We start from the raw sequence: 24,974 nt of genomic DNA, 5'->3' as shown, positions 1-24,974 counted from the left end.
CACGAGCCTCTCCTGTGTAGGTGCAGTATAACAGTGCCATGCTGTAGTAAGCCTTGTGTCAGGAGGGGGCAGCACGAGCCTCTCCTATGTAGGTGCCGTATAACAGAGCCATGCTGTAGTAAGCCTTGTGTCAGGAGGGGGCAGCACGAGCCTCTCCTATGTACGTGCAGTATAACAGAGCCATGCTGTAGTAAGCCTTGTGTCAGGAGGGGGCAGCACGAGCCTCTCCTATGTAGGTGCAGTATAACACAGCCATGCTGTAGTAAGCCTTGTGACAGGAGGGGGCAGCACGAGCCTCTCCTATGTAGGTGCAGTATAACAGTGCCATGCTGTAGTAAGCCTTGTGTCAGGAGGGGGCAGCACGAGCCTCTCCTATGTAGGTGCAGTATAACAGTGCCATGCTGTAGTAAGCCTTGTGACAGGAGGGGGCAGCACGAGCCTCTCCTATGTAGGTGCAGTATAACAGTGCCATGCTGTAGTAAGCCTTGTGTCAGGAGGGGGCAGCACGAGCCTCTCCTATGTAGGTGCCGTATAACAGAGCCATGCTGTAGTAAGCCTTGTGTCAGGAGGGGGCAGCACGAGCCTCTCCTATGTAGGTGCAGTATAACAGAGCCATGCTGTAGTAAGCCTTGTGACAGGAGGGGGCAGCACGAGCCTCTCCTATGTAGGTGCAGTATAACAGTGCCATGCTGTAGTAAGCCTTGTGTCAGGAGGGGGCAGCACGAGCCTCTCCTATGTAGGTGCCGTATAACAGAGCCATGCTGTAGTAAGCCTTGTGTCAGGAGGGGGCAGCACGAGCCTCTCCTATGTAGGTGCAGTATAACAGAGCCATGCTGTAGTAAGCCTTGTGTCAGGAGGGGGCAGCACGAGCCTCTCCTATGTAGGTGCCGTATAACAGAGCCATGCTGTAGTAAGCCTTGTGTCAGGAGGGGGCAGCACGAGCCTCTCCTATGTAGGTGCAGTATAACAGAGCCATGCTGTAGTAAGCCTTGTGTCAGGAGGGGGCAGCACGAGCCTCTCCTATGTAGGTGCAGTATAACAGAGCCATGCTGTAGTAAGCCTTGTGTCAGGAGGGGGCAGCACGAGCCTCTCCTATGTAGGTGCAGTATAACAGAGCCATGCTGTAGTAAGCCTTGTGTCAGGAGGGGGCAGCACGAACCTCTCCTATGTAGGTGCAGTATAACAGAGCCATGCTGTAGTAAGCCTTGTGTCAGGAGGGGGCAGCACGAGCCTCTCCTATGTAGGTGCAGTATAACAGAGCCATGCTGTAGTAAGCCTTGTGACAGGAGGGGGCAGCACGAGCCTCTCCTATGTAGGTGCAGTATAACAGAGCCATGCTGTAGTAAGCCTTGTGTCAGGAGGGGGCAGCACGAACCTCTCCTATGTAGGTGCCGTATAACAGAGACATGCTGTAGTAAGCCTTGTGTCAGGAGGGGGCAGCACGAGCCTCTCCTATGTAGGTGCAGTATAACAGTGCCATGCTGTAGTAAGCCTTGTGTCAGGAGAGGGCAGCACAAGCCTCTCCTATGTAGGTGCAGTATAACAGAGCCATGCTGTAGTAAGCCTTGTGTCAGGAGGGGGCAGCACGAGCCTCTCCTATGTAGGTGCAGTATAACAGAGCCATGCTGTAGTAAGCCTTGTGTCAGGAGGGGGCAGCACGAGCCTCTCCTATGTAGGTGCAGTATAACAGAGCCATGCTGTAGTAAGCATTGTGTCAGGAGAGGGCAGCACGAGCCTCTCCTATGTAGGTGCAGTATAACAGAGCCATGCTGTAGTAAGCCTTGTGTCAGGAGGGGGCAGCACGAACCTCTCCTATGTAGGTGCAGTATAACAGTGCCGTGCTGTAGTAAGCCTTGTGTCAGGAGGGGGCAGCACGAACCTCTCCTATGTAGGTGCAGTATAACAGTGCCATGCTGCAGTAAGCCTTGTGTCAGGAGAGGGCAGCACGAGCCTCTCCTATGTAGGTGCAGTATAACAGAGCCATGCTGTAGTAAGCCTTGTGTCAGGAGGGGGCAGCACGAACCTCTCCTATGTAGGTGCAGTATAACAGTGCCATGCTGTAGTAAGCCTTGTGACAGGAGGGGGCAGCACGAGCCTCTCCTATGTAGGTGCAGTATAACAGAGCCATGCTGTAGTAAGCCTTGTGTCAGGAGGGGGCAGCACGAGCCTCTCCTATGTAGGTGCAGTATAACAGAGCCATGCTGTAGTAAGCCTTGTGACAGGAGGGGGCAGCACGAACCTCTCCTATGTAGGTGCAGTATAACAGAGCCATGCTGTAGTAAGCCTTGTGTCAGGAGGGGGCAGCACGAGCCTCTCCTATGTAGGTGCAGTATAACATTGCCATGCTGTAGTAAGCCTTGTGTCAGGAGGGGGCAGCACGAGCCTCTCCTATGTAGGTGCAGTATAACAGAGCCATGCTGTAGTAAGCCTTGTGTCAGGAGGGGGCAGCACGAGCCTCTCCTATGTAGGTGCCGTATAACAGAGCCATGCTGTAGTAAGCCTTGTGTCAGGAGAGGGCAGCACGAGCCTCTCCTATGTAGGTGCAGTATAACAGAGCCATGCTGTAGTAAGCCTTGTGTCAGGAGGGGGCAGCACGAGCCTCTCCTATGTAGGTGCAGTATAACAGAGCCATGCTGTAGTAAGCCTTGTGTCAGGAGGGGGCAGCACGAGCCTCTCCTGTGTAGGTGCAGTATAACAGTGCCATGCTGTAGTAAGCCTTGTGTCAGGAGGGGGCAGCACGAGCCTCTCCTATGTAGGTGCAGTATAACAGAGCCATGCTGTAGTAAGCCTTGTGTCAGGAGGGGGCAGCACGAGCCTCTCCTATGTAGGTGCAGTATAACAGAGCCATGCTGTAGTAAGCCTTGTGTCAGGAGGGGGCAGCACGAGCCTCTCCTGTGTAGGTGCAGTATAACAGTGCCATGCTGTAGTAAGCCTTGTGTCAGGAGGGGGCAGCACGAGCCTCTCCTGTGTAGGTGCAGTATAACAGTGCCATGCTGTAGTAAGCCTTGTGTCAGGAGGGGGCAGCACGAGCCTCTCCTATGTAGGTGCAGTATAACACAGCCATGCTGTAGTAAGCCTTGTGTCAGGAGAGGGCAGCACGAGCCTCTCCTATGTAGGTGCAGTATAACAGTGCCATGCTGTAGTAAGCCTTGTGTCAGGAGGGGGCAGCACGAGCCTCTCCTATGTAGGTGCAGTATAACAGAGCCATGCTGTAGTAAGCCTTGTGTCAGGAGGGGGCAGCACGAGCCTCTCCTATGTAGGTGCAGTATAACAGAGCCATGCTGTAGTAAGCATTGTGTCAGGAGGGGGCAGCACGAGCCTCTCCTATGTAGGTGCAGTATAACAGAGCCATGCTGTAGTAAGCCTTGTGTCAGGAGGGGGCAGCACGAACCTCTCCTATGTAGGTGCAGTATAACAGAGCCATGCTGTAGTAAGCCTTGTGTCAGGAGGGGGCAGCACGAGCCTCTCCTATGTAGGTGCAGTATAACAGTGCCATGCTGTAGTAAGCCTTGTGTCAGGAGGGGGCAGCACGAGCCTCTCCTATGTAGGTGCCGTATAACAGAGCCATGCTGTAGTAAGCCTTGTGTCAGGAGGGGGCAGCACGAGCCTCTCCTATGTAGGTGCAGTATAACAGAGCCATGCTGTAGTAAGCCTTGTGACAGGAGGGGGCAGCACGAGCCTCTCCTATGTAGGTGCAGTATAACACAGCCATGCTGTAGTAAGCCTTGTGTCAGGAGGGGGCAGCACGAGCCTCTCCTATGTAGGTGCAGTATAACAGTGCCATGCTGTAGTAAGCCTTGTGTCAGGAGGGGGCAGCACGAGCCTCTCCTATGTAGGTGCAGTATAACAGAGCCATGCTGTAGTAAGCCTTGTGTCAGGAGGGGGCAGCACGAGCCTCTCCTATGTAGGTGCAGTATAACAGAGCCATGCTGTAGTAAGCCTTGTGTCAGGAGGGGGCAGCACGAACCTCTCCTATGTAGGTGCAGTATAACAGAGCCATGCTGTAGTAAGCCTTGTGTCAGGAGGGGGCAGCACGAGCCTCTCCTATGTAGGTGCAGTATAACAGTGCCATGCTGTAGTAAGCCTTGTGTCAGGAGGGGGCAGCACGAGCCTCTCCTATGTAGGTGCCGTATAACAGAGCCATGCTGTAGTAAGCCTTGTGTCAGGAGGGGGCAGCACGAGCCTCTCCTATGTAGGTGCAGTATAACAGAGCCATGCTGTAGTAAGCCTTGTGACAGGAGGGGGCAGCACGAGCCTCTCCTATGTAGGTGCAGTATAACACAGCCATGCTGTAGTAAGCCTTGTGTCAGGAGGGGGCAGCACGAGCCTCTCCTATGTAGGTGCAGTATAACAGTGCCATGCTGTAGTAAGCCTTGTGTCAGGAGGGGGCAGCACGAGCCTCTCCTATGTAGGTGCAGTATAACAGAGCCATGCTGTAGTAAGCCTTGTGTCAGGAGGGGGCAGCACGAGCCTCTCCTATGTAGGTGCAGTATAACAGAGCCATGCTGTAGTAAGCCTTGTGTCAGGAGGGGGCAGCACGAACCTCTCCTATGTAGGTGCAGTATAACAGTGCCGCGCTGTAGAAAGCCTTGTGACAGGAGGGGGCAGCACGAGCCTCTCCTATGTAGGTGCAGTATAACAGTGGCATGCTGTAGTAAGCCTTGTGTCAGGAGGGGGCAGCACGAGCCTCTCCTATGTAGGTGCAGTATAACAGAGCCATGCTGTAGTAAGCCTTGTGTCAGGAGGGGGCAGCACGAGCCTCTCCTATGTAGGTGCAGTATAACAGAGCCATGCTGTAGTAAGCCTTGTGTCAGGAGGGGGCAGCACGAGCCTCTCCTATGTAGGTGCAGTATAACAGAGCCATGCTGTAGTAAGCCTTGTGTCAGGAGGGGGCAGCACGAGCCTCTCCTATGTAGGTGCAGTATAACAGAGCCATGCTGCAGTAAGCCTTGTGTCAGGAGTGGGCAGCACGAGCCTCTCCTATGTAGGTGCAGTATAACAGAGCCATGCTGTAGTAAGCCTTGTGTCAGGAGGGGGCAGCACGAGCCTCTCCTATGTAGGTGCAGTATAACAGAGCCATGCTGTAGTAAGCCTTGTGTCAGGAGGGGGCAGCACAAGCCTCTCCTATGTAGGTGCAGTATAACAGAGCCATGCTGTAGTAAGCCTTGTGTCAGGAGGGGGCAGCACGAGCCTCTCCTATGTAGGTGCCGTATAACAGTGCCATGCTGTAGTAAGCCTTGTGTCAGGAGGGGGCAGCACGAGCCTCTCCTATGTAGGTGCAGTATAACAGAGCCATGCTGTAGTAAGCCTTGTGTCAGGAGGGGGCAGCACGAGCCTCTCCTATGTAGGTGCAGTATAACAGAGCCATGCTGTAGTAAGCCTTGTGTCAGGAGGGGGCAGCACGAGCCTCTCCTATGTAGGTGCAGTATAACAGTGCCATGCTGTAGTAAGCCTTGTGTCAGGAGGGGGCAGCACGAACCTCTCCTATGTAGGTGCCGTATAACAGAGCCATGCTGCAGTAAGCCTTGTGTCAGGAGGGGGCAGCACGAGCCTCTCCTATGTAGGTGCAGTATAACAGTGCCATGCTGTAGTAAGCCTTGTGTAAGGAGGGGGCAGCACGAACCTCTCCTATGTAGGTGCAGTATAACAGAGCCATTCTGCAGTAAGCCTTGTGTCAGGAGGGGGCAGCACGAGCCTCTCCTATGTAGGTGCAGTATAACAGAGCCATGCTGTAGTAAGCCTTGTGTCAGGAGGGGGCAGCACGAATCTCTCCTATGTAGGTGCAGTATAACAGAGCCATGCTGTAGTAAGCATTGTGTCAGGAGGGGGCAGCACGAACCTCTCCTATGTAGGTGCCGTATAACAGAGCCATGCTGTAGTAAGCCTTGTGTCAGGAGGGGGCAGCACGAGCCTCTCCTATGTAGGTGCAGTATAACAGAGCCATGCTGTAGTAAGCCTTGTGTCAGGAGGGGGCAGCACGAACCTCTCCTATGTAGGTGCAGTATAACAGAGCCATGCTGTAGTAAGCATTGTGTCAGGAGGGGGCAGCACGAACCTCTCCTATGTAGGTGCCGTATAACAGAGCCATGCTGTAGTAAGCCTTGTGTCAGGAGGGGGCAGCATGAGCCCCTCCTATGTAGGTGCAGTATAAGGGTATGTTCACACAGGACTTTTTTGCTGCTTTTTTTTATGCTAATTTTCAGCTGCTTTTTACAGTACCAGTAAAGCCTATGAGATTTCAGAAATCTCATGCACACACGTTGGTTTTTTGTTTGATCAGTATTTTCTGCTTTGCTGCTTTTTTTGGACATAGGGCATGTCACTTCTTTCAGCGTTTTTGCTGCGTTTTTGCAGCGTTTTTTCACCCATTGACTTGAATGGGTGATGAAAAAAACGCTGCAAAAACGCTGAAAAAACGCATGTAGCATTATTTGCTGCGTTTTTTGTGCAGAAAATCATGGCCAGCAGGAAGTGATCTCACAGCCAAGAGCTTAGGGGTGTGGTTAGTGAGGTGTGAAGAACCATTGTGAGCCATTGTGAGGTGTGAAGAGCCATTGTGAGGTGTCCTGATTGTGATCTATTGTGAGTGAGTTCCAGGTAGTAAGGTGTGAAGAGCCATTGTGAGCCATTGTGAGGTGTGAAGAGCCATTGTGAGGTGTCCTGATTGTGATCTATTGTGAGGGAGTTCCTGAAAGTGAGGTGTGAGGAGTCATTGTGAGCCATTGTGAGGTGTGAAGAGCCATTGTGAGGTGTCCTGATTGTGATCTATTGTGAGGGAGTTCCTGGTAGTAAGGTGTGAAGAGCCATTGTGAGGTGTGAAGAGCCATTGTGAGGTGTCCTAGCAGCTGAAAATTGGCATAAAAAAAGCAGCAAAAATCTGCAGCAAAAATCTGCAGCAAAAAAGTCCTGTGTGAACGTACCCAAAAAACGCACCAAATACGCACCAAAATAACGCACCTAAATTAGCATAAAAAAAGCAGCAAAAAAAAGCAGCAAAAAAGTCCTGTGTGAACGTACCCTAACAGAGCCATGGGGCAGAGTTAGAGGTGGAGACATTCTAATGAGTGGCATGCCAGTCCACTGGTCAGAGGGTTGTCACTGCGCTTACCCACTGTGCGTGAACCTCTCGTGGCCCCTGTATCTGGAGCTGGCACCTGCTCTTCACCCGACCTCTGGGGCTCCTCAGTGCATGGCTCCTCCTGGTGTGTGGGGCTCTCTGCAAGCTCCTGGGAGACAGAATCACTGCCTTATATACTGGCACAACTATGACTAACATAGCGCCACGGCTCCCTTGGTCGGTTAGGGGAGGCTTACCGTGCTGGGCTTCACATCAGGCGGCTGAAAGGTCTCTTCATTGTCCGGGTCAGTTTCGGCAGACGAGTGGTGACCAGACAGGTGCCCCCTAAACGGCTCCTCACCTGCAGCCCCGTCCTCCTCCGCTCCCACTGTCTCCACTGGGAAACTCTGCAGGAACAGAAGCAATAATCACCGGGCTGCCATGCAAGCACTGGCCAGAAGAGAGGGACGACTACTGGACGCCATCCAGCATGGAGCACACTGCACCCACCCAAATTATGAGGAGCACCGCCAACGAAGGAGAAGGGGGTCTGGTCAGGCAACCAGAGCGGAATGTGAAATAGCTGACAACAGGGAGAAATAGCAGATGGAGGAGACAGAAGTTGGTGCAGTGTGCCCTTATACATCTGCTCACTTCCCAGCTTTGGTGTTATCTTCCATTATTACAGTGGTGGGGGGGAAATAGCTGCTACGGGGGGGGGGGGGGGGGGGGGGGCACATGACTACAGCATTCACAGCCCGCACTCAGCAATTTTATCTGACACAGCGCTATATATAGTACATATAGAAGACTGCCAGAAGTGGGGGTCCCGAGGACAGTATCACTCCAGGGGACAGCGTAGCTGCCAATATCACCAGATTGTGAGCTTCTAGGGACAGCGTGACTGTCGATATGACCAGACTGAGCTCAGGGGGACAGTGTCACTGGGGATATCACCAGACTGTGAGCTTCCGGGGACAGCGTCATTGGGGATATCACCACACTATGAGAAATGGGGGACAGCATCACTTGGGATATCACCAGACTGTGAGCTCTAAGGGACAGCGGCACTGGGGATATCGTCACCGCCAATATAACCAGACTGTGAGCTCCTGGGAACAGTGTCACTGGGGATACTGGGGACAGCGTCACTACCGATATCACCTGACTGTGAGCTCCAGGAATAAAGTCACAGCCGATATCACCAGACTAAGCTCCGGGGACAGAGTCACTGCTAGTATCACCAGACTGTGAGCTCCGGGGGACAGCATCACTGGGGATATCACCAGACTGTGAGCTACTTGGGACAGTGTCGCTGACAATATCACCAGACTGTGAGCTCCCAGGAACAGAGTCATTCCCGATATCACTAAAGTGTGAGCTCCGGGGGACAGCAACACTAGGGATATCACCGGACTGTGACCTCCCGGGAACAGCATCACAGTCAATGTCATCAGACTGAGGTCTGGGGGACAGCGTCACTGGGGATATCACCAGACTGTGTGCTCCCGGGAACAGTGTCACTGCCCATATCCCCAGACTGTGAGCTCCTGGGAACAGCTTCACTGGGGATACTGGGGACAGTGTCACTACCGATATCACCTGACTGTGAGCTCCAGGAATAAAGTCACAGCCGATATCACCAGACTGAGCTCCGGGGACAGAGTCACTGCTAGTATCACCAGACTGTGAGCTCCGGGGGACAGCATCACTGGGGATATCACCAGACTGTGAGCTACTTGGGACAGTGTCGCTGACAATATCACCAGACTGTGAGCTCCCAGGAACAGAGTCATTCCCGATATCACTAAAGTGTGAGCTCCGGGGGACAGCAACACTAGGGATATCACCGGACTGTGACCTCCCGGGAACAGCATCACAGTCAATGTCATCAGACTGAGGTCCAGGGGACAGGGTCACTGGGGATAATGAAGAAAGGAGCAGCATCCGTATCCAGGTGAAAAAATAAAGTCTTTATTCTGCCATTACAAGATGCAACGTTTCGGCCGGCAACCAGCCTTTATCAAGCTGGTTGCCGGCCGAAACGTTGCATCTTGTAATGGCAGAATAAAGACTTTATTTTTTCACCTGGATACGGATGCTGCTCCTTTCTTCATTATTTCTGTGAGTATTGGTCCAGTTGGATTCATGGACTGTGGAGCGCGCACCGTGAACACCTGAGTGCTGTTGGTCAAATTATCTTTTATAGGGTCACTGGGGATATCACCAGACTGTGTGCTCCCAGGAACAGTGTCACTGCCCATATCACCAGACTGTGAGCTCCGGGGACAGCATCACTGCCGATATCATAAGATTGTGAGCTCCCGGGGGACAGTGTCACTGGGGATATCACTAGACTACGAGCTCTGGGGACAGTGTCACTGCTGGTATCACCAGACTGTGAGCTCCAGGGGACAGCGTCACTGGGGATGTCACCAGAATGTGAGCTCCGAGGGACAGCGTCATTGGGGTTATCACCAAACTGTGAGCTCTGGTGAGACAGCATCACTGGGGATATCACTAGACTGTGAGCTCTGGGGGGACAGCGTCACTGGGGTTATCACCAGACTGTGAGCTCTGGGGGACAGTGTCACTGGGGGTATCACCAGACTGTGAGCTCCCGGAAACAGAGTCACTGGGGATATCACCAGACTGTGAGCTCCCAGGAACAGCGTCACTGGGGATATCACCAGACTGTGAGCTCCTGGGAACAGTGTCACTGCCCATATCACCAGACTGTGAGCTCCTGGGAACAGCTTCACTGGGGATACTGGGGACAGTGTCACTACCGATATCACCTGACTGTGAGCTCCAGGAATAAAGTCACAGCCGATATCACCAGACTGAGCTCCGGGGACAGTGTCACTGGGGGTATCACCAGACTGTGAGCTCCCGGAAACAGCGTTACTGGGGATATCACCAGACTGTGAGCTCCCAGGAACAGCGTCACTGGGGATATCACCAGACTGTGAGCTCCCGGGAACAGCGTCACTGCCCATATCACCAGACTGTGAGCTCTGGGGGACAGTGTCACTGGGGATATCACCGGTCTGAGTTCCCGGGAACAGCACCACTGTCAATGTCACTAGACTGTGAGCTCCGGTATACAGCGTCACTTGGGATATCACCAGACTGTGAGCTTCCAGGAAGTGTCACTGCCGATATCTCCAGACTGTGAGCTCCGGGGGACAGTGTCACTGGGGATATCACCAGACTGTGAGCTCCCGGAAACAGCGTTACTGGGGATATCACCAGACTGTGAGCTCCCAGGAACAGCGTCACTGGGGATATCACCAGACTGTGAGCTCCCGGGAACAGCGTCACTGCCCATATCACCAGACTGTGAGCTCTGGGGGACAGTGTCACTGGGGATATCACCGGTCTGAGTTCCTGGGAACAGCACCACTGTCAATGTCACTAGACTGTGAGCTCCGGTATACAGCGTCACTTGGGATATCACCAGACTGTGAGCTTCCAGGAAGTGTCACTGCCGATATCTCCAGACTGTGAGCTCCGCGGGACAGTGTCACTAGGGATAACACCAGATTGTGAGCTCCCAGGAAGTGTCACTGCCACTATCTCCAGACTGTGAGCTCGGGGGATAGCGTCACTAGGGATATCACCAGATTGTGAGCTTTGGGAAACAGCATCATTGCTGATATCACCAGACAGCAAGCTCCTGGGAACAGCGTCACTTTGGATATCACCAGACTGAGCTTCCAGGGACAGTATCACTGGGGATATTACTAGACTGTGAGCTCCCGGAGGACAGCGTCACTGCCAATATCACCAGACTGTGAGCTCCGGAGGACAGCGTCATTGCCAATATAACCAGAATGTCAGCACTATCATTGAACACAGGACATTATCACAGAGGGATTCTTCTCTTACCTCCTCATTGGGAATCACCCAATTATTTTCCGAGTCGCAGCCTTCGTGACCCTCCGACATCCTTCACCCCAATATGGAAGCAACAGCCCTGCTGAGAATGAACAACATGAAACTCCTGGCCATCACCACCCTCCCCCATCATCCTCCAGTAGTGATGTTGTGTGGACCCCCGGACTATGTATCTCCATGTACAGCTAGCAGAAATTATGAAGAACTAAGAATGTACCCCATCTTTTAATTGCTAACAGGCAGCTAACCTGCTTGCTGATAGTTTCCAGGAAGAAATACACTTAGGCTAGGTTCACATTGCGTTAGGGCAATCCGTTAAGCGCATAGCGCTAGCGGATTGCGCTAACGCAATGTTTCTCTAGGGTCCGCGTTCGCTGTCCCCGCTAGCGCAGGTCCCCGATCTGCGCTAGCGAGGACTGGACCTCGGAAGCACTTCACAAAAGTCACAAAAGAACGGCACATCGCTAGCGCGTGCCGAAAATGGCATGCGCTAGCGATGCGCTACAGGGAAAAAATCACATTGCTGTCAATGGGTGCGCTAACGGACCCGTTGCACGGCGTTAATTGCGACAATTTCTCCGTTCAACGCAGTCCGTTAGCGTTAACCCATTAACGCAATGTGAACCTAGCCTTATTGCCACCCTCACTGAGTTACAGCTCATCGTAGGTAAGACTTACACTAGTGTGATGATGCCAGCGCGATGACTGTGACCCCATTATTCTTCTATTTACTGGACCCAGAGAATTCGCCTCCTTTGTTAATGATTTATCTCACTTGTAAATTCATCCAAATGAGCTGAGGGCAGAGCGATGTATGTGCAAACGTTACAGAACACGGAGCAGCGTGGCAGCAGCCTGCACAGACGAAGGCGAGCAGGTGATTCTACACCACAATACATACCACATGACACCAGGATCAGGACAGACTCCAACATGAAGAGAGCTGGATAGTAGGGCACCCAAGTATACAAAGGACTCAGGGACATAGCCTCACATGGCTCTTGGCTAACGATCAATACGCAATTCTACTGCTGTCCTTCAGTGTTTATCTCAGTTGTAATAATGGGAGCACACGACAGCTGCTCCAGACCCGCAATCATCAACTGAAAATGCCACCGTCCAAAACACTCAACATGTGGAGGTGACACAGACAGGAACACTGGCAGGCCAAGGCTGGAACCATCAACAGGGCTAACACAGCATTATGATGAGGTCAACCCACCAACACATTGAGCAACCCATCATCACGAGGCCAACAAAACAAGACTATCCAATCTTTACAGTAGTCAACTCACAAGCACAAATCCAACCCATCATCACAAGACCAACTCACCAACGAAACAAGGCGAACCCATCTTCTCAAGGCCAACCTATCATCACGAGGCCAATTCACCAACACAACACGGCCAATACATCATCACAGAGAGCATTCCATCATCACAAAGCCAACTCACCACATCACAGAACATCCCTAGAGCACAATGAGAGAAGCTCACCACTACGGACACCATCCCAAAAACACAAGGGTAGACTATCTTCACAATGACACCAGTACATCACCACAAGGCGACCCAATGATAGAAATGCGCTGGTGCCCTTACATAAGTCTCCTTCCTCCTCTCGGAAGGGACGCTGGCGTGTCCACTTACCCTCCCGTGCTGCTCTGTTCCCCACAGCATCTGCTTCCTCCCAGGACCTGCACATGTCTTAAAAGGGGCAGCGCGTGTGCTTCTGTTATGCCCGTGCCTCTGAGGGGCCCCCGCTCTCTCTGCTCCCCAGCACCTTGCCACGGTCTCTGGCCTTCCTCCTGCTCCCTGGCGTGCGGCCAGCACTTCCTCGAGTATGGTGCCAAGGGCGCTCTCCCCGTCTCTTAAAGAGACAGCACACATTTTTTAAAATATGCTATTAAAGGGAACCTGTCACCCCCAAAAACGATTGAAGGTGAGCTAAGTCCACTGGCATCAGGGGCTTATCTACAGCATTCTGTAGTGCTGTAGATAAGCCCACGATGTATCCTGAAAGACGAGAAAAAGAGGTTAGTTTATACTCACCCAGGGTCGGTCCCGCTGCGGTCCGGTCCGATGGGCGTCGCGGTCCGGGGCCTCCTATCTTCTTACGATGACGTCCTCTTCTTCTTCCTGCCGCGGCTCCGGCGCAGGCGTACTTTGTCTGCCCTGTTGAGGGCAGAGCAAAGTACTGCAGTGCGCAGGGAAAGGTCAGAGAGGCCCGATGCCTGCGCACTGCAGTATGTTGCTCTGCCCTCAACAGGGCAGACAAAGTACGACTGCGCCGGAGCCGCAGCGTGAAGACAAGAAGAAAACTTCATCCTATGAAGGGTTCTCTGAAAAATGCCCACAGGAAAAATGCCCACAGGAAAATTGCCCACACGGAAAATTCCCCACACGGAAAATTGCCAATTGCAGCATCACAAAGTTTCAGATCTATGTTATTTGAGGTGAAAGGTGAGGATGTTCACATGATGTGTGATCAACTTGTGATTTAGGGTATGTGCACACGTCCGGATTTCTTGCAGAAATTTCCTGAAGAAAAACGGAAATTTTCTGCAAGAAATCCGCATTTTTTTTTTGTGTGTTTTTTTCCCGTTTTTTTTAGCATTCTGCAAGCGTAATTAGCTTGCAGAATGCTAAAGTTTTCCAAGCGATCTGTAGCATCGCTTGGAAAACTGACTGTAAAGTTGGTCACACTTGTCAAACATACTGTTTGACAAGTGTGACCAACTTGTTACTATAGATGCTGCTTATGCAGCATCTATAGTAAAAGATAGAATGTTTAAAAATAATAAAAAAAATAAAAAATGGTTATACTCACCCAGACGATCTCCACAGCGGCGTCCGTTCCTATAGATGCCGGTGTGGTTCAGGACCTGTGATGACCTCGCGGCTTGTGATTGGTCGCGTGAGTCACATGAGCGGTCACGCGACCAATCACAAGACAGTGACGTCATCACAGGTCCTGAACCACACCATCTATAGGAACCGAAGAGAGAGGATGCACCAGAGAGGCGGGAACACTTCGGGGGCCATCAGAGGGTGAGTATAGGACTATTTTTTATTTTAATTCTTTTTTTTTGACCAATTATATGGTGCCCAGTCCGTGGAGGAGAGTCTCCTCTCCTCCACCCTGGGTACCAACCGCACATAATCTGCTTACTTCCCGCATGGTGTGCACAGCCCCGTGCGGGAAGTAAGCAGATCAATGCACTCCTAGGTGTGCGGAATCCCCGCAATTCCGCATTTTTAATGAACATGTTGCTTATTTTCCGCGATGCGATTTTTTCGCGAAAAAAATTGCAACATTTGCACAAAAAATGCGGAATACCCTGTAAATAATAGGAGGCATATGTAAGCGTTTTTTTCGCGTTTTTATCACGTTTTTATAGCGAAAAAAACGCGAAAAATCCTGAACGTGTGCACATGGCCTTACAGCTGACCTAGTGCAAAACTGCAAACATGCTGAAGACCTGTGGTTTGTAGCAGTCTGTCATTATCAGCAATAGCTAGATCTAGACTGCTCTCCTCTCACTGATTCTGCCTTACTCCTCCCATCAGCCCAGAACAGCAGCACATGCAGGAACAGCAGCAGTGTGATCCAGAGGAGCCATGGCTGCTATCAGGACTCACAAAAGAATCACTGTATTATCTGCGGAGTTACATGGGACTGCAGGTCAGATCTAATACATTATCATCTCAGTGGGTGCCCACCAAAAGCAGGGTGCTGCTGGCAGAGATAGATGGTCCTGGAAGCCCAGAAGGCACCGCAGAAAGGTGAGAGTCAGAATCTGTCAGAGGAGCGGAAGTGCCATAGCAGCGCCGCTCTCCCATTGACTTCAGTGGCAGTGAATCTGGCGCCTGCACTTCCTTCCCTGTCCACTTATGGCTACCAAGAGTAAGAGTGAATAGATCCTACGTAGCTGTGTATCATACAGATATACTGCAGGTGCAGGCAGACATAGGATGGAAGGAAATGCAGAGTAGATTTGAATAAGGGTCTCTCGGCCCAGACACACCACAATGAGAGTGGAATAAGGGTCTCTAGGCCCAGACACAGCACAATGAGCGCGGAATAAGGGTCTCTAGGCCCAGACACACCACAATGAGAGTGGAATAAGGGTCTCTAGGCCCAGACACAGCACACTGAATGGAATAAGGGTCTCTAGGCCCAGACACACCACAATGAGAGTGGAATAAGGGTCTCTAGGCCCAGACACACCACAATGAGAGTGGAATAAGGGTCTCTAGGCCCAGACACAGCACAATGAGCATGGAAAAGGGTCTCTAGGCCCAGACAGAGCACAATGAGAGTGGAATAAGGGTCTCTAGGCCCAGACACACCACAATGAGAGTGGAATAAGGGTCTCTAGGCCCAGACACAGCACAATGAGCATGGAAAAGGGTCTCTAGGCCCAGACAGAGCACAATGAGAGTGGAATAAGGGTCTCTAGGCCCAGACACACCACAATGAGAGTGGAATAAGGGTCTCTAGGCCCAGACACACCACAATGAGAGTGGAATAAGGGTCTCTAGGCCCATACACAGCACAATGAGAGTGGAATAAGATTGTCTAGGCCCTGACACACCACAATGAGAGTGGAATAAGGGTCTCTAGGCCCAGACACACCACAATGAGCGTGGAATAAGGGTCTCTAGGACCAGACACAGCACAATGAGAGTGGAATAAGATTGTCTAGGCCCTGACACACCACAATGAGAGTGGAATAAGGGTCTCTAGGCCCAGACACAGCACAATGAGCGTGGAATAAGGGTCTCTAGGACCAGACACAGCACAATGAGAGTGGAATAAGGGTCTATAGGCTCAGGCACACCACAATGAGAGTGGAATAAGGGTCTCTAGGCCCAGACACCACAATGAGAGTGGAATAAGGGTCTCTAGGCCCAGACACCACAATGAGAGTGGAATAAGGGTCTCTAGGCCCAGACACCACAATGAGAGTGGAATAAGGGTCTCTAGGCCCAGACACACCACAATGAGAGTGGAATAAGGGTCCCCAGGCCCAGACACACCACAATGAAAGTGGAATAAGGATCTCTAGGCCCAGACACACCACAATGAGAGTGGAATAAGGGTCTCCAGGCCCAGACACACCACAATGAGAGTGGAATAAGGGTCTCCAGGCCCAGACACACCACAATGAGAGTGGAATAAGGGTCTCCAGGCCCAGACACACCACAATGAGAGTGGAATAAGGGTCTCCAGGCCCAGACACACCACAATGAGAGTGGAATAAGGGTCTCCAGGCCCAGACACACCACAATGAGAGTGGAATAAGGGTCTCCAGGCCCAGACACACCACAATGAGAGTGGAATAAGGGTCTCTAGGCCCAGACACACCACAATGAGAGTGGAATAAGGGTCTCTAGGCCCAGACACACCACAATGAGAGTGGAATAAGGGTATCTAGGCCCAGACACACCACAATGAGAGTGGAATAAGGGTCTCTAGGCCCAGAGACACCACAATGAGAGTGGAATAACGGTCTCTAGGCCCATACACAGCACAATGAGAGTGGAATAAGGGTCTATAGGCCCAGAGACACCACAATGAGAGTGGAATAAGGGTCTCTAGGCCCATACACACCACACAGAGTGGAATAAGGGTCTCTAGGCCCATACACAGAACACGGAGTGAAATAAGGGTCTCTAGGCCCAGACACACCACAATGAAAGTGGAATAAGGGTCTCTAGGCCCATACACAGCACACAGAGTGGAATAAGGGTCTCTAGGCCCAGACACACCACACAGAGTGGAATAAGGGTCTCTAGGCCCAGACACACAATGAGAGTGGAATAAGGGTCTCTAGGCCCAGACACAGCACAATGAGAGTGGAATAAGGGTCTCTAGGCCCAGACACAGCACAATGAGAGTGGAATAAGGGTCTCTAGGCCCAGACACACAATGAGAGTGGAATAAGGGTCTCTAGGCCCAGAGGCACCACAATGAGAGTGGAATAAGGGTCTCTAGGCCCAGACACACAATGAGAGTGGAATATGGGTCTCTAGGCCCAGAGGCACCACAATGAGAGTGGAATAAGGGTCTCTAGGACCAGACACCACAATGAGAGTGGAATAAGGGTCTCTAGGCCCAGACACCACAATGAGAGTGGAATAAGGGTCTCTAGGCCCAGACACAGCACACTGAGAGTGGAATAAGGGTCTCTAGGCCCAGACACACCACAATGAGAGTGGAATAAGGGTCTCTAGGCCCAGACACACCACAATGAGAGTGGAATAAGGGTCTCTAGGCCCAGACACACAGAGTGGAATAAGGGGTCTCTAGGCCCAGACACACCACAATGAGAGTGGAATAAGGGTCTCTAGGCCCAGACACACAGAGTGGAATAAGGGTCTCTAGGCCCAGACACACCACAATGAGAGTGGAATAAGGGTCTCTAGGCCCAGACACACCACAATGAGAGTGGAATAAGGGTTTCTAGGCCCAGACACACCACAATGAGAGTGGAATAAGGGTCTCTAGGCCCAGACACACCACAATGAGAGTGGAATAAGGGTCTCTAGGCCCACACACAAAACAACGAGAGTAGAATTATTGTTAGCACAGTGGAATGACAACTCCTAAGTACAGAATCCGGACTCTGGGACTAGGGATGAGTGAACCAAACCTGTAGAACCTGGAGAAGTAAACTGGGCCCAGAGACCTTTGTTGAAATCCATTCTGCACTTTCTTTGCTGCCTGTGTTGTGTTGTGCTGTATTGTATTTCAATGGAGCCCATGGAAGTCAAGGACAATCACCCAACAGTTAATTATTTGCAGGTGTGCAATGATTGTTTAATAAACGTAAGTTATTGTTGTTATTAGAACTCCTTAATAAACTGTTCTTAATAAACTTGTTGGTATTTTTTTATGTGGGAAATTTTCGCCGACATTCTTCTGTGCTGCAGAGCATCTCGCCTATAATTCTATACTATTCTCTGTTCTGCAGAGCATCTCACGTATACCTGCATACTATCCCCCTGTCCTGCAGAGCATTTAACCTATAGATCTTTGCTATTCTCTATCCTGCAGGGCAACTCACCTATAATTCTATATTATTCTTCTGCCCTGCAGAGCATCTCACGTATATCTGCATAATATCCCCTTGTTCTGCAGAGCATTTAACCTATATCTCTTTGCTATTCTCTGTCCTGCAGAGCTTCTCACCTATAATTTTATATTATTCTTCTGCCCTGCAGAGCATCTCACCTATAATTATATATTATTCTTCTGCCCTGCAGAGCATCTCATGTATACATGCATATACAATCCCCCTGTCCTACAGAGCATTTAACCTATAATTCAGCCTGTGGGCAATTTTCTGTGGGCATTCTTCACCTTGCACCTCAAATATCATGGATCTGAAACTTTGTGATGCTGCAATTGGCAATTTTACGTGTGGGCAATTTACCATGTGGGCAATTTTCCACGTGGGCAATTTTCTGGTCACCCCTATGAAGATGGGAGGCCCCGGACCGGACCGCGAAGCCCATTGGATTGGATCGCCCGCCCAGGCAAGTATAATCTAACCTCTTTTACTCATCTTTCAGGAAACATCGGGGGCTTATCTACAGCATTACAGAATGCTGTAGATAAGCCCCTGATGCCGGTAGGCTTAGCTCACCTTCGAATCTAGGGGTGACAGGTTCCCTTTAACCAATCATGTTATGCTTTGTGTTACTTCTGGACCCTCTGCCATTGGGAGGGCGCCGGAGCAACAAATGATTCTTGCAGCTAATTTTCAGTTTAGTGTTCCGTTTGCTCTTAGGCAAGGCACAGCAGGGCTGAGTCCTCCTTGTATACGGCTAATACTGTTTATCTCCTCAGTCTACTGGTGCCTCCTTACTCGGAACCTGGAACGATGCCTGCACTGTCTCTACTACTGCTACCTGGTCCAGCCGTTCTACTAACCCAGACTCAGGACCATGACAGTATTGCCTGAGCCAGCTCCGTCCCTTGCTTACGCTACCAGTAATCCGACTACTACTACTACTCTGTTATCCCTGCCTGAATATCTGCACTGCTGGGCCAGCTTCAACATGACCGGGCTCTGTAAGTAGCACCTGGGTCCCCTGGGCATTCCATTCTAACCCTGTTCGAGGGGTTTTACTACGGGTGTCTGGGGCTCGCATAGTTACGCCCCCTGCAGTTATCTCGGTACGTGGTCCCGTGGTTCCACAACATTGAAATAAACGAATGTGCACTGCAACACCTGTGCCTCCACTTTCATTCGTTACAGCTTCTAAAAATGTCCCCAGCCAATGGCTGGGAAACATCAGGTGTTTAAGGCATCCCCTATAGGGAGTTCCTTTACCTATTCTAGTTCATTCGTGTCATACACGTCAGTCTAAGTAGTAAGGTCCCTGTTGCCGTGCTCCCAGATTCTGATACAGTCCACCCTGTCTGTACCCGATTCTGCCTGCCCTCCTGATCCAATCCGTCCTGTCTGAACCCGCTTCTGATCCCGTCCTGCTCATTTCAAGTCCTGACCCTGGCTCGTCTGGTTCGCACCTGTTAGGCCGCTTTCACATTTGCGGTTGTGTCCGCAGCGTTTCTTCCGCAAATATCCGCATGCGTTGTGTATTCCTATATTTAACATTATCGACGCATGCATTTTTGTTTGTTCGCGTTTTGCCGCGTTTGACGACGCATGCGTCGTCCAGTCGTCTGCGTCTTGGCGTGGAAATGCAACATGTAGTAATTTTTAGAGGCGTCAATTTGCCGCCTGGAAACGTATGCGGCTGATTGCGCAAGGTTCGCGCCAAAAAAACGCATTGCAGTCTATGTAAACGCATGCGTTTTTCAGCACATGCGTTTGGTTGCGTTTGCCGACGCATGCGTCTCAATTGAGAAAAACATGTCTAGACACTGATAAGCCACCCCCCACATACAAGGTGATAAAGGGAGGGAGTGGACATTTGCAGGTCACTACTCATCAGACTGTCTTGCAGACTAGACGCCTCACAAACCCTTGGAGCAGCAAACAAGCAAACAAGCCTCTGAACTATGTGAGTATATCCTATCCAATGCATTTCTTTTCTATATTCTGTCTCTACATGTCCTAATTTCTGCCATTTCTTTCTTTCTGCACGCATCAGAATGTCTTCTTCTTCTTCTGATGAGGAAACGCCTGGGCCTGCACAAGGGGAACATGTCAGCGAAGGGAGTATTCACCTCCTCTGATTGGTAAGTATTCACTGTCACATCTACACATATGACAATGTATATTTTCCTTTTTTCAGACAACTTCTTCTACAGCGGAAGAGACTGGGCAGGAGCAGCGTAGTCACGGTCGGGTGGCACGGCGGCATCGTGTAAGTATACCTGGCTGACTGTTTATTGTATCCTCACTTTACAATTCTTGAATCTTCATTTCTTTCTACTTCTCTCTTTCTTTCCCTTTTGCTTCAGCACCAGTGGGTTTTTTTATTTCAATATTCATGCCATTCCTCTGATTCTGTTTTCTGTCTTCCTTATGTGAATGTCTCCAATATTAATGTCCTTTTTGTTTTTAGGTTCCAGAAGGGGATGAGGACCTCATAGAGAATGAACACCTCATCTCCCTGGTCCATGAGCGAGTCCCATTGTGGGATACCCGGGATCCACTGCACGCCAACAACGTGACGATCCAGAGGCTTTGGAATGAGGTGGCCACAGCGTTGTGGGATGGCTGGGCCAATGCCCCAGCTCGGGTCCGTTCTGCATTTGGCAAGTATCGCAATGCAGTGTGATGCAGTCAATACCTTGGCCATGCTCACACAACTGTGTATGATTAGAGAAAGTCATAACTTTTTCACAGCACACACAGTTGTGTGACCACGGTCAAAAGACCATTGTCCTAACTATTATGTTTTGTTTTGTCAACAGTGTCAAAAGTCAGAACACGTTGGCGATCGATGAAGGACCGCTTCAACAAGGACCTGCGCCAAGACAGCCGGCTTCCAAGTGGTTCTGGAGCAAGGATACGAAAATACAAGTACCACCGCATCCTTGCGTTTTTGAGACCGGTCCTTGCACGAAGAACGTAAGTATATTGGTTAAAAAAGAAAAAAAAAAGTTTTGTATAATGCTAGCATTTTTGGGTCACTATTTTGAACCAGTATTTGGAATCCGAAACCATGAGTGATTGATATATGCAGAAGTGGGGCCCGTGTTCTTTGAATACTTTTCCTCACATAGTTCCACTCCAGGTTTTGGCTTACCAATACCGATTGGAAATACTGATCAAATACTGACAGTGTGACGGCAGCCTACACAACAGATCTATAGTCATCAAGTCAGGTGTCAGAAATAATGAATTCATGATGCAAATGGCTCCTGAATTCATTGTTCCTGACACTTGGCCTGGTGAGTATAGATGTGCCTTGTATGACCTCCATCGTCCATTTGATTATACATGTGGCTTGTATAGAGATATGGCTTGTATCGCCTCCATCGTCTCTTCATATTTTACATCAGTATTTTTAATCCAAAACAAGGAGTGGTTGATGCATGCAGAAGTTGAGCATGTGGTTTTATGAAACTTGTCTTCCTACTGTTGTACTCCTGGCTTGCAAATTCTGATGTAAAATTCACTCCAAATAGTGCTAGTGTGACCTTTCCCTATCTGAAGGTTTATATAACTCTGGAGTTATCTTTTTGTAAATGTTTTGTATTAATTTTTTTTTTTCACAGCACTTGGAGCTCCACTGTTGGCCCAGGTTTTGGAGCGGTCCTTCATCAGTCAGCCACGGACCCGTCCCAGCCATCCTCCAGCGCTGCAGCAAGTGGGCCAGCCACACAACCTGGAGACCAGGAAGCTGGTCCATCAGGTGTTCCCCTTCCCCAGTCCTCTGCCTCTAGCCAATTTTTTATGGGCTCCTCCCGGCAGCGGCAGAGGGCCGCGGACAGGTCACTCATGCCCGAGGTTTTGCACTTGAGCTCGGTCTTCCACGAGGGACTCAAGGCGATGGGTGACCGACTGGATACTGCCATTAGTCATATGAGCACACGTATCCAGGAGGTTACCACAGCCCTTGCCCAAGTGAAAGCCGACCTCCAGAGGCCAGCACATCATTTTCTTAATCAGATAGAACAGGGCATGTCGGAACACCTTAGTCCCGATCTCCAGATTACTGTTATGCAGGCCTGCAATGCTGCTTACGTGCAGGCTATGCAGCAGAGTCGGTATTTTCAGCAGACAGTGGGGGCATTTCCACCAGTGCCCACACTGTCACGCTTTACGTCAATGCAGACATCTGCTGCATACCACTGCACGGCCACCTCCATTCCAAACACTGCCGGACCGTATTATAGCACCACCACCATGCCCAGTGAAGTGGGTCAGCCAACCGCCACCACCATGACAACTGCTGCTCCAGCTTGGGCCTCCACCACTGCCACCACCATGCTGTCGCCGCAGGACCCTGCCCTGGCGTTCCCCGCCACCACCGCAAGAGTGCCGTTGCCGGACCCTGCCCTGGCGTTCCCCGCCACCACCACAAGAGTGCCGTTGCCGGACCCTGCCCTGGCGTTCCCCGCCACCACCACAAGAGTGCCGTTGCCGGACCCTGCCCTGGCGTTCCCCCGCCACCACCACAAGAGTGCCGTTGCCGGACCCTGCCCTGGCGTTCCCCCGCCACCACAAGACTGCCGTTGCCGGACCCTGCCCTGGCAGTCCCCGCCACCACCACAAGAGTGCCGTTGCCGGACCCTGCCCTGGCGGTCCCCGCCACCACAACAACTAACCCGCGCCAACCAAAGAAAGGGAAAGGCAAAACAAAGCAAAAAAAACCCCATAGCTATCCCTCCCCCCTCACCTCCCAATGTGTCTGTAATGTCTGGTTTGTCTCACCCTTCCAGTGTGTCTCAGCCCTCTCATGTGTCTAGCCCAATCCCTGAATTTCCTGACCCCAGCAGTCTTATAGTGCCTTCTCCTGCCACCCCTATGTCTGCTACAATAAGCCAGACCTCACAGCTCGACACCCCACAATATCGGCACTCAACCCCAAGCAGGCGCAGTTAATTTTTTTTTTGTTTGTTAGTGTTTAATAAACCTGTGTTTTGCCCCAATAAGGTTTGGTTAATTGTGTATTTCGCCGCCGTCAACACACACCGTGCGCCAATAACAAAAAATGCATCAAACACTTTATTGGGGCCACCTCCAATCTCCAGTACTTATTTAGCAGAACACTGAAGCTTGGTGTGTGTTTGGTTGAGAGATATGAGGTTGACCCCAAAAATAACAATTGTATTTTCTCCAAAAACACTTCTTTCTGTTTACTCCATGACTTTTTGTCGCCCACAGAAGACAAAATGGTGGTAATACACAGCACAACTATATTCAACAGGTCGTGTCTTATCAGAATCATTATTTATGACCCCTCACCTGCTGATTTGAGAAATGCATTGTATTAACCTCCATTTTATCTTCTTGGTACATTACATATATTTCACAGAAAGTGAAGGGACAATGTACGTCATACATGGCATATCTATACTCACCCGGACAAGTGTCAGGAAAAATGAATTCAAGAGCCATTTGCATCATGAATTCATTATTTCTGACACCTGACTTGATGACTATAGATCTGTGGTGTAGGCTGCCGTCACACTGTCAGTATTTGCTCAGTATTTCACAGCACTATTTGTAAGCCAAAACCAGGAGTGGAACTATGTGAGGAAAAGTTCAATAAAACACATATGCACCACTTCAGCATTTCACTACCACTCCTGCTTTTGGCTTACAAATACTGATGTTAACTACTGGGCAAATACTGCGACAATAACAGCCATCGTCTATACAGTCTGCGGCAAATAGCTACTGGTGAACCATGACAGGACGCAATGACGTCAACAACCTAAGCCCAAAAACCCAAAGTGGTTTGTTAAGGAAATAGATAGGAGACATGGTGAAGAAAGTAAAACACAATTATTTTATTAGAAAAAACATTAACATTTCAAACATAACTTTACAGACCCGAAGCCAGCAGTACATTTACACCATATTGTCCTGCCATGGCACACGTCCAATCTCAGAATCAAAAAAGGCAGCAAATTGGTCCCGCATGTGGCCTACTTCAACTGTCGACCGCAGCGGGTGATGACGGTAATCAGGCAAAGGGTTTGCAACAGGTTCATCAAGTTCTATGGTGGGTCGCTCCTTAGCCAGAATGAAATTGTGGAGAACCACACAGGCTTTAACCACCTCATCCACTGTCTCCATTTTTAGATTTATGGCAGTTGCTAGAATGCGCCATTTGGACACCATAATCCCAAAGGCACACTCTACTGTTCTGCGGGCCCTGGTTAGTCTGTAGTTATAGATCCGTTTTGTGCGGCTCAAGTCCCGACTTGAATAGGGCTTCAGGAGATTTTCACTCATCTGAAAGGCCTCATCCCCAACCATTACAAATGGCAGCGGTGGGCCTTGAGTGTAGGGGAGTGGTCGTGGCTGTGGGAAATTAAAATTTTTGCCATACACACGTCGGCCCATATCAGAGTTTTTAAAAGTCTGTGAATCGTTGCCACGGCCAAAAGCACCAATGTCCACAGCAATGAAACGACAGTCCGCATCAGCTATTGCCATGAGAACTACTGAAAAATATTTCTTGTAGTTGAAGAACTGTGATCGCGTTCTGGCTGGTTTGATGATCCGGATGTGCTTCCCATCCACCGCACCCAAACAGTTGGGAAAATCACAAACAGTACAAAATTTTTCCGCAATTTCCTTCCACATGTCCTCCGTGGGTATGGGTTTAAATTCCTCATGGAGAATGGTCCATAAAGCCTGGCAGGTGTCAAAAACAATTCCCGACAGCGTGGAAATTCCAAGGCGGTACTGGAAATGAAGGGATGACAAGCTCTCTCCAGTTGCTAGAAATCTGTAGAAAGAATAAATAATTTAAAAAAATGCCAAAAAATACATGTCAGACCTGCAAAAATTATGGCTAGCTTTTGTTTAGAATTATTACGTACCTTAAGGTAACCAGGAGACGTTCCTCTGGTG

At 50.3% G+C, this 24,974-nt stretch overlaps 1 protein-coding gene across 3 annotated transcripts in view; it reads right to left on the bottom strand.

Moving 5' to 3' along the window:
- PBXIP1 (PBX homeobox interacting protein 1) overlaps positions 1-24,974 on the bottom strand; it is a 60,152-nt gene that overhangs the window by 31,787 nt on the left and 3,391 nt on the right. For 2 of the 3 annotated variants that reach the window (XM_077255616.1, XM_077255634.1), the window contains exons 2-4: positions 10,949-11,039; positions 7,315-7,464; positions 7,109-7,226 (exon numbers count right to left, since the gene is read on the bottom strand). In XM_077255616.1, coding sequence (XP_077111731.1) covers positions 7,109-7,226; positions 7,315-7,464; positions 10,949-11,008 — 328 coding nt within the window. In that variant the 5' untranslated portion in view covers positions 11,009-11,039. The remainder of the gene's footprint in view (positions 1-7,108; positions 7,227-7,314; positions 7,465-10,948; positions 11,040-24,974) is intronic. The other variant, XM_077255625.1, reaches the window with a different exon arrangement.

The sequence above is a fragment of the Ranitomeya variabilis genome, chromosome 1, assembly GCF_051348905.1.
Source record: "Ranitomeya variabilis isolate aRanVar5 chromosome 1, aRanVar5.hap1, whole genome shotgun sequence".
In the NCBI taxonomy this organism is placed as follows: Eukaryota; Metazoa; Chordata; class Amphibia; order Anura; family Dendrobatidae; genus Ranitomeya; species Ranitomeya variabilis.
The sequence above is the reverse complement of the archived record's forward strand: the minus strand, read 5'-3'. Positions and strand labels throughout refer to the sequence as shown.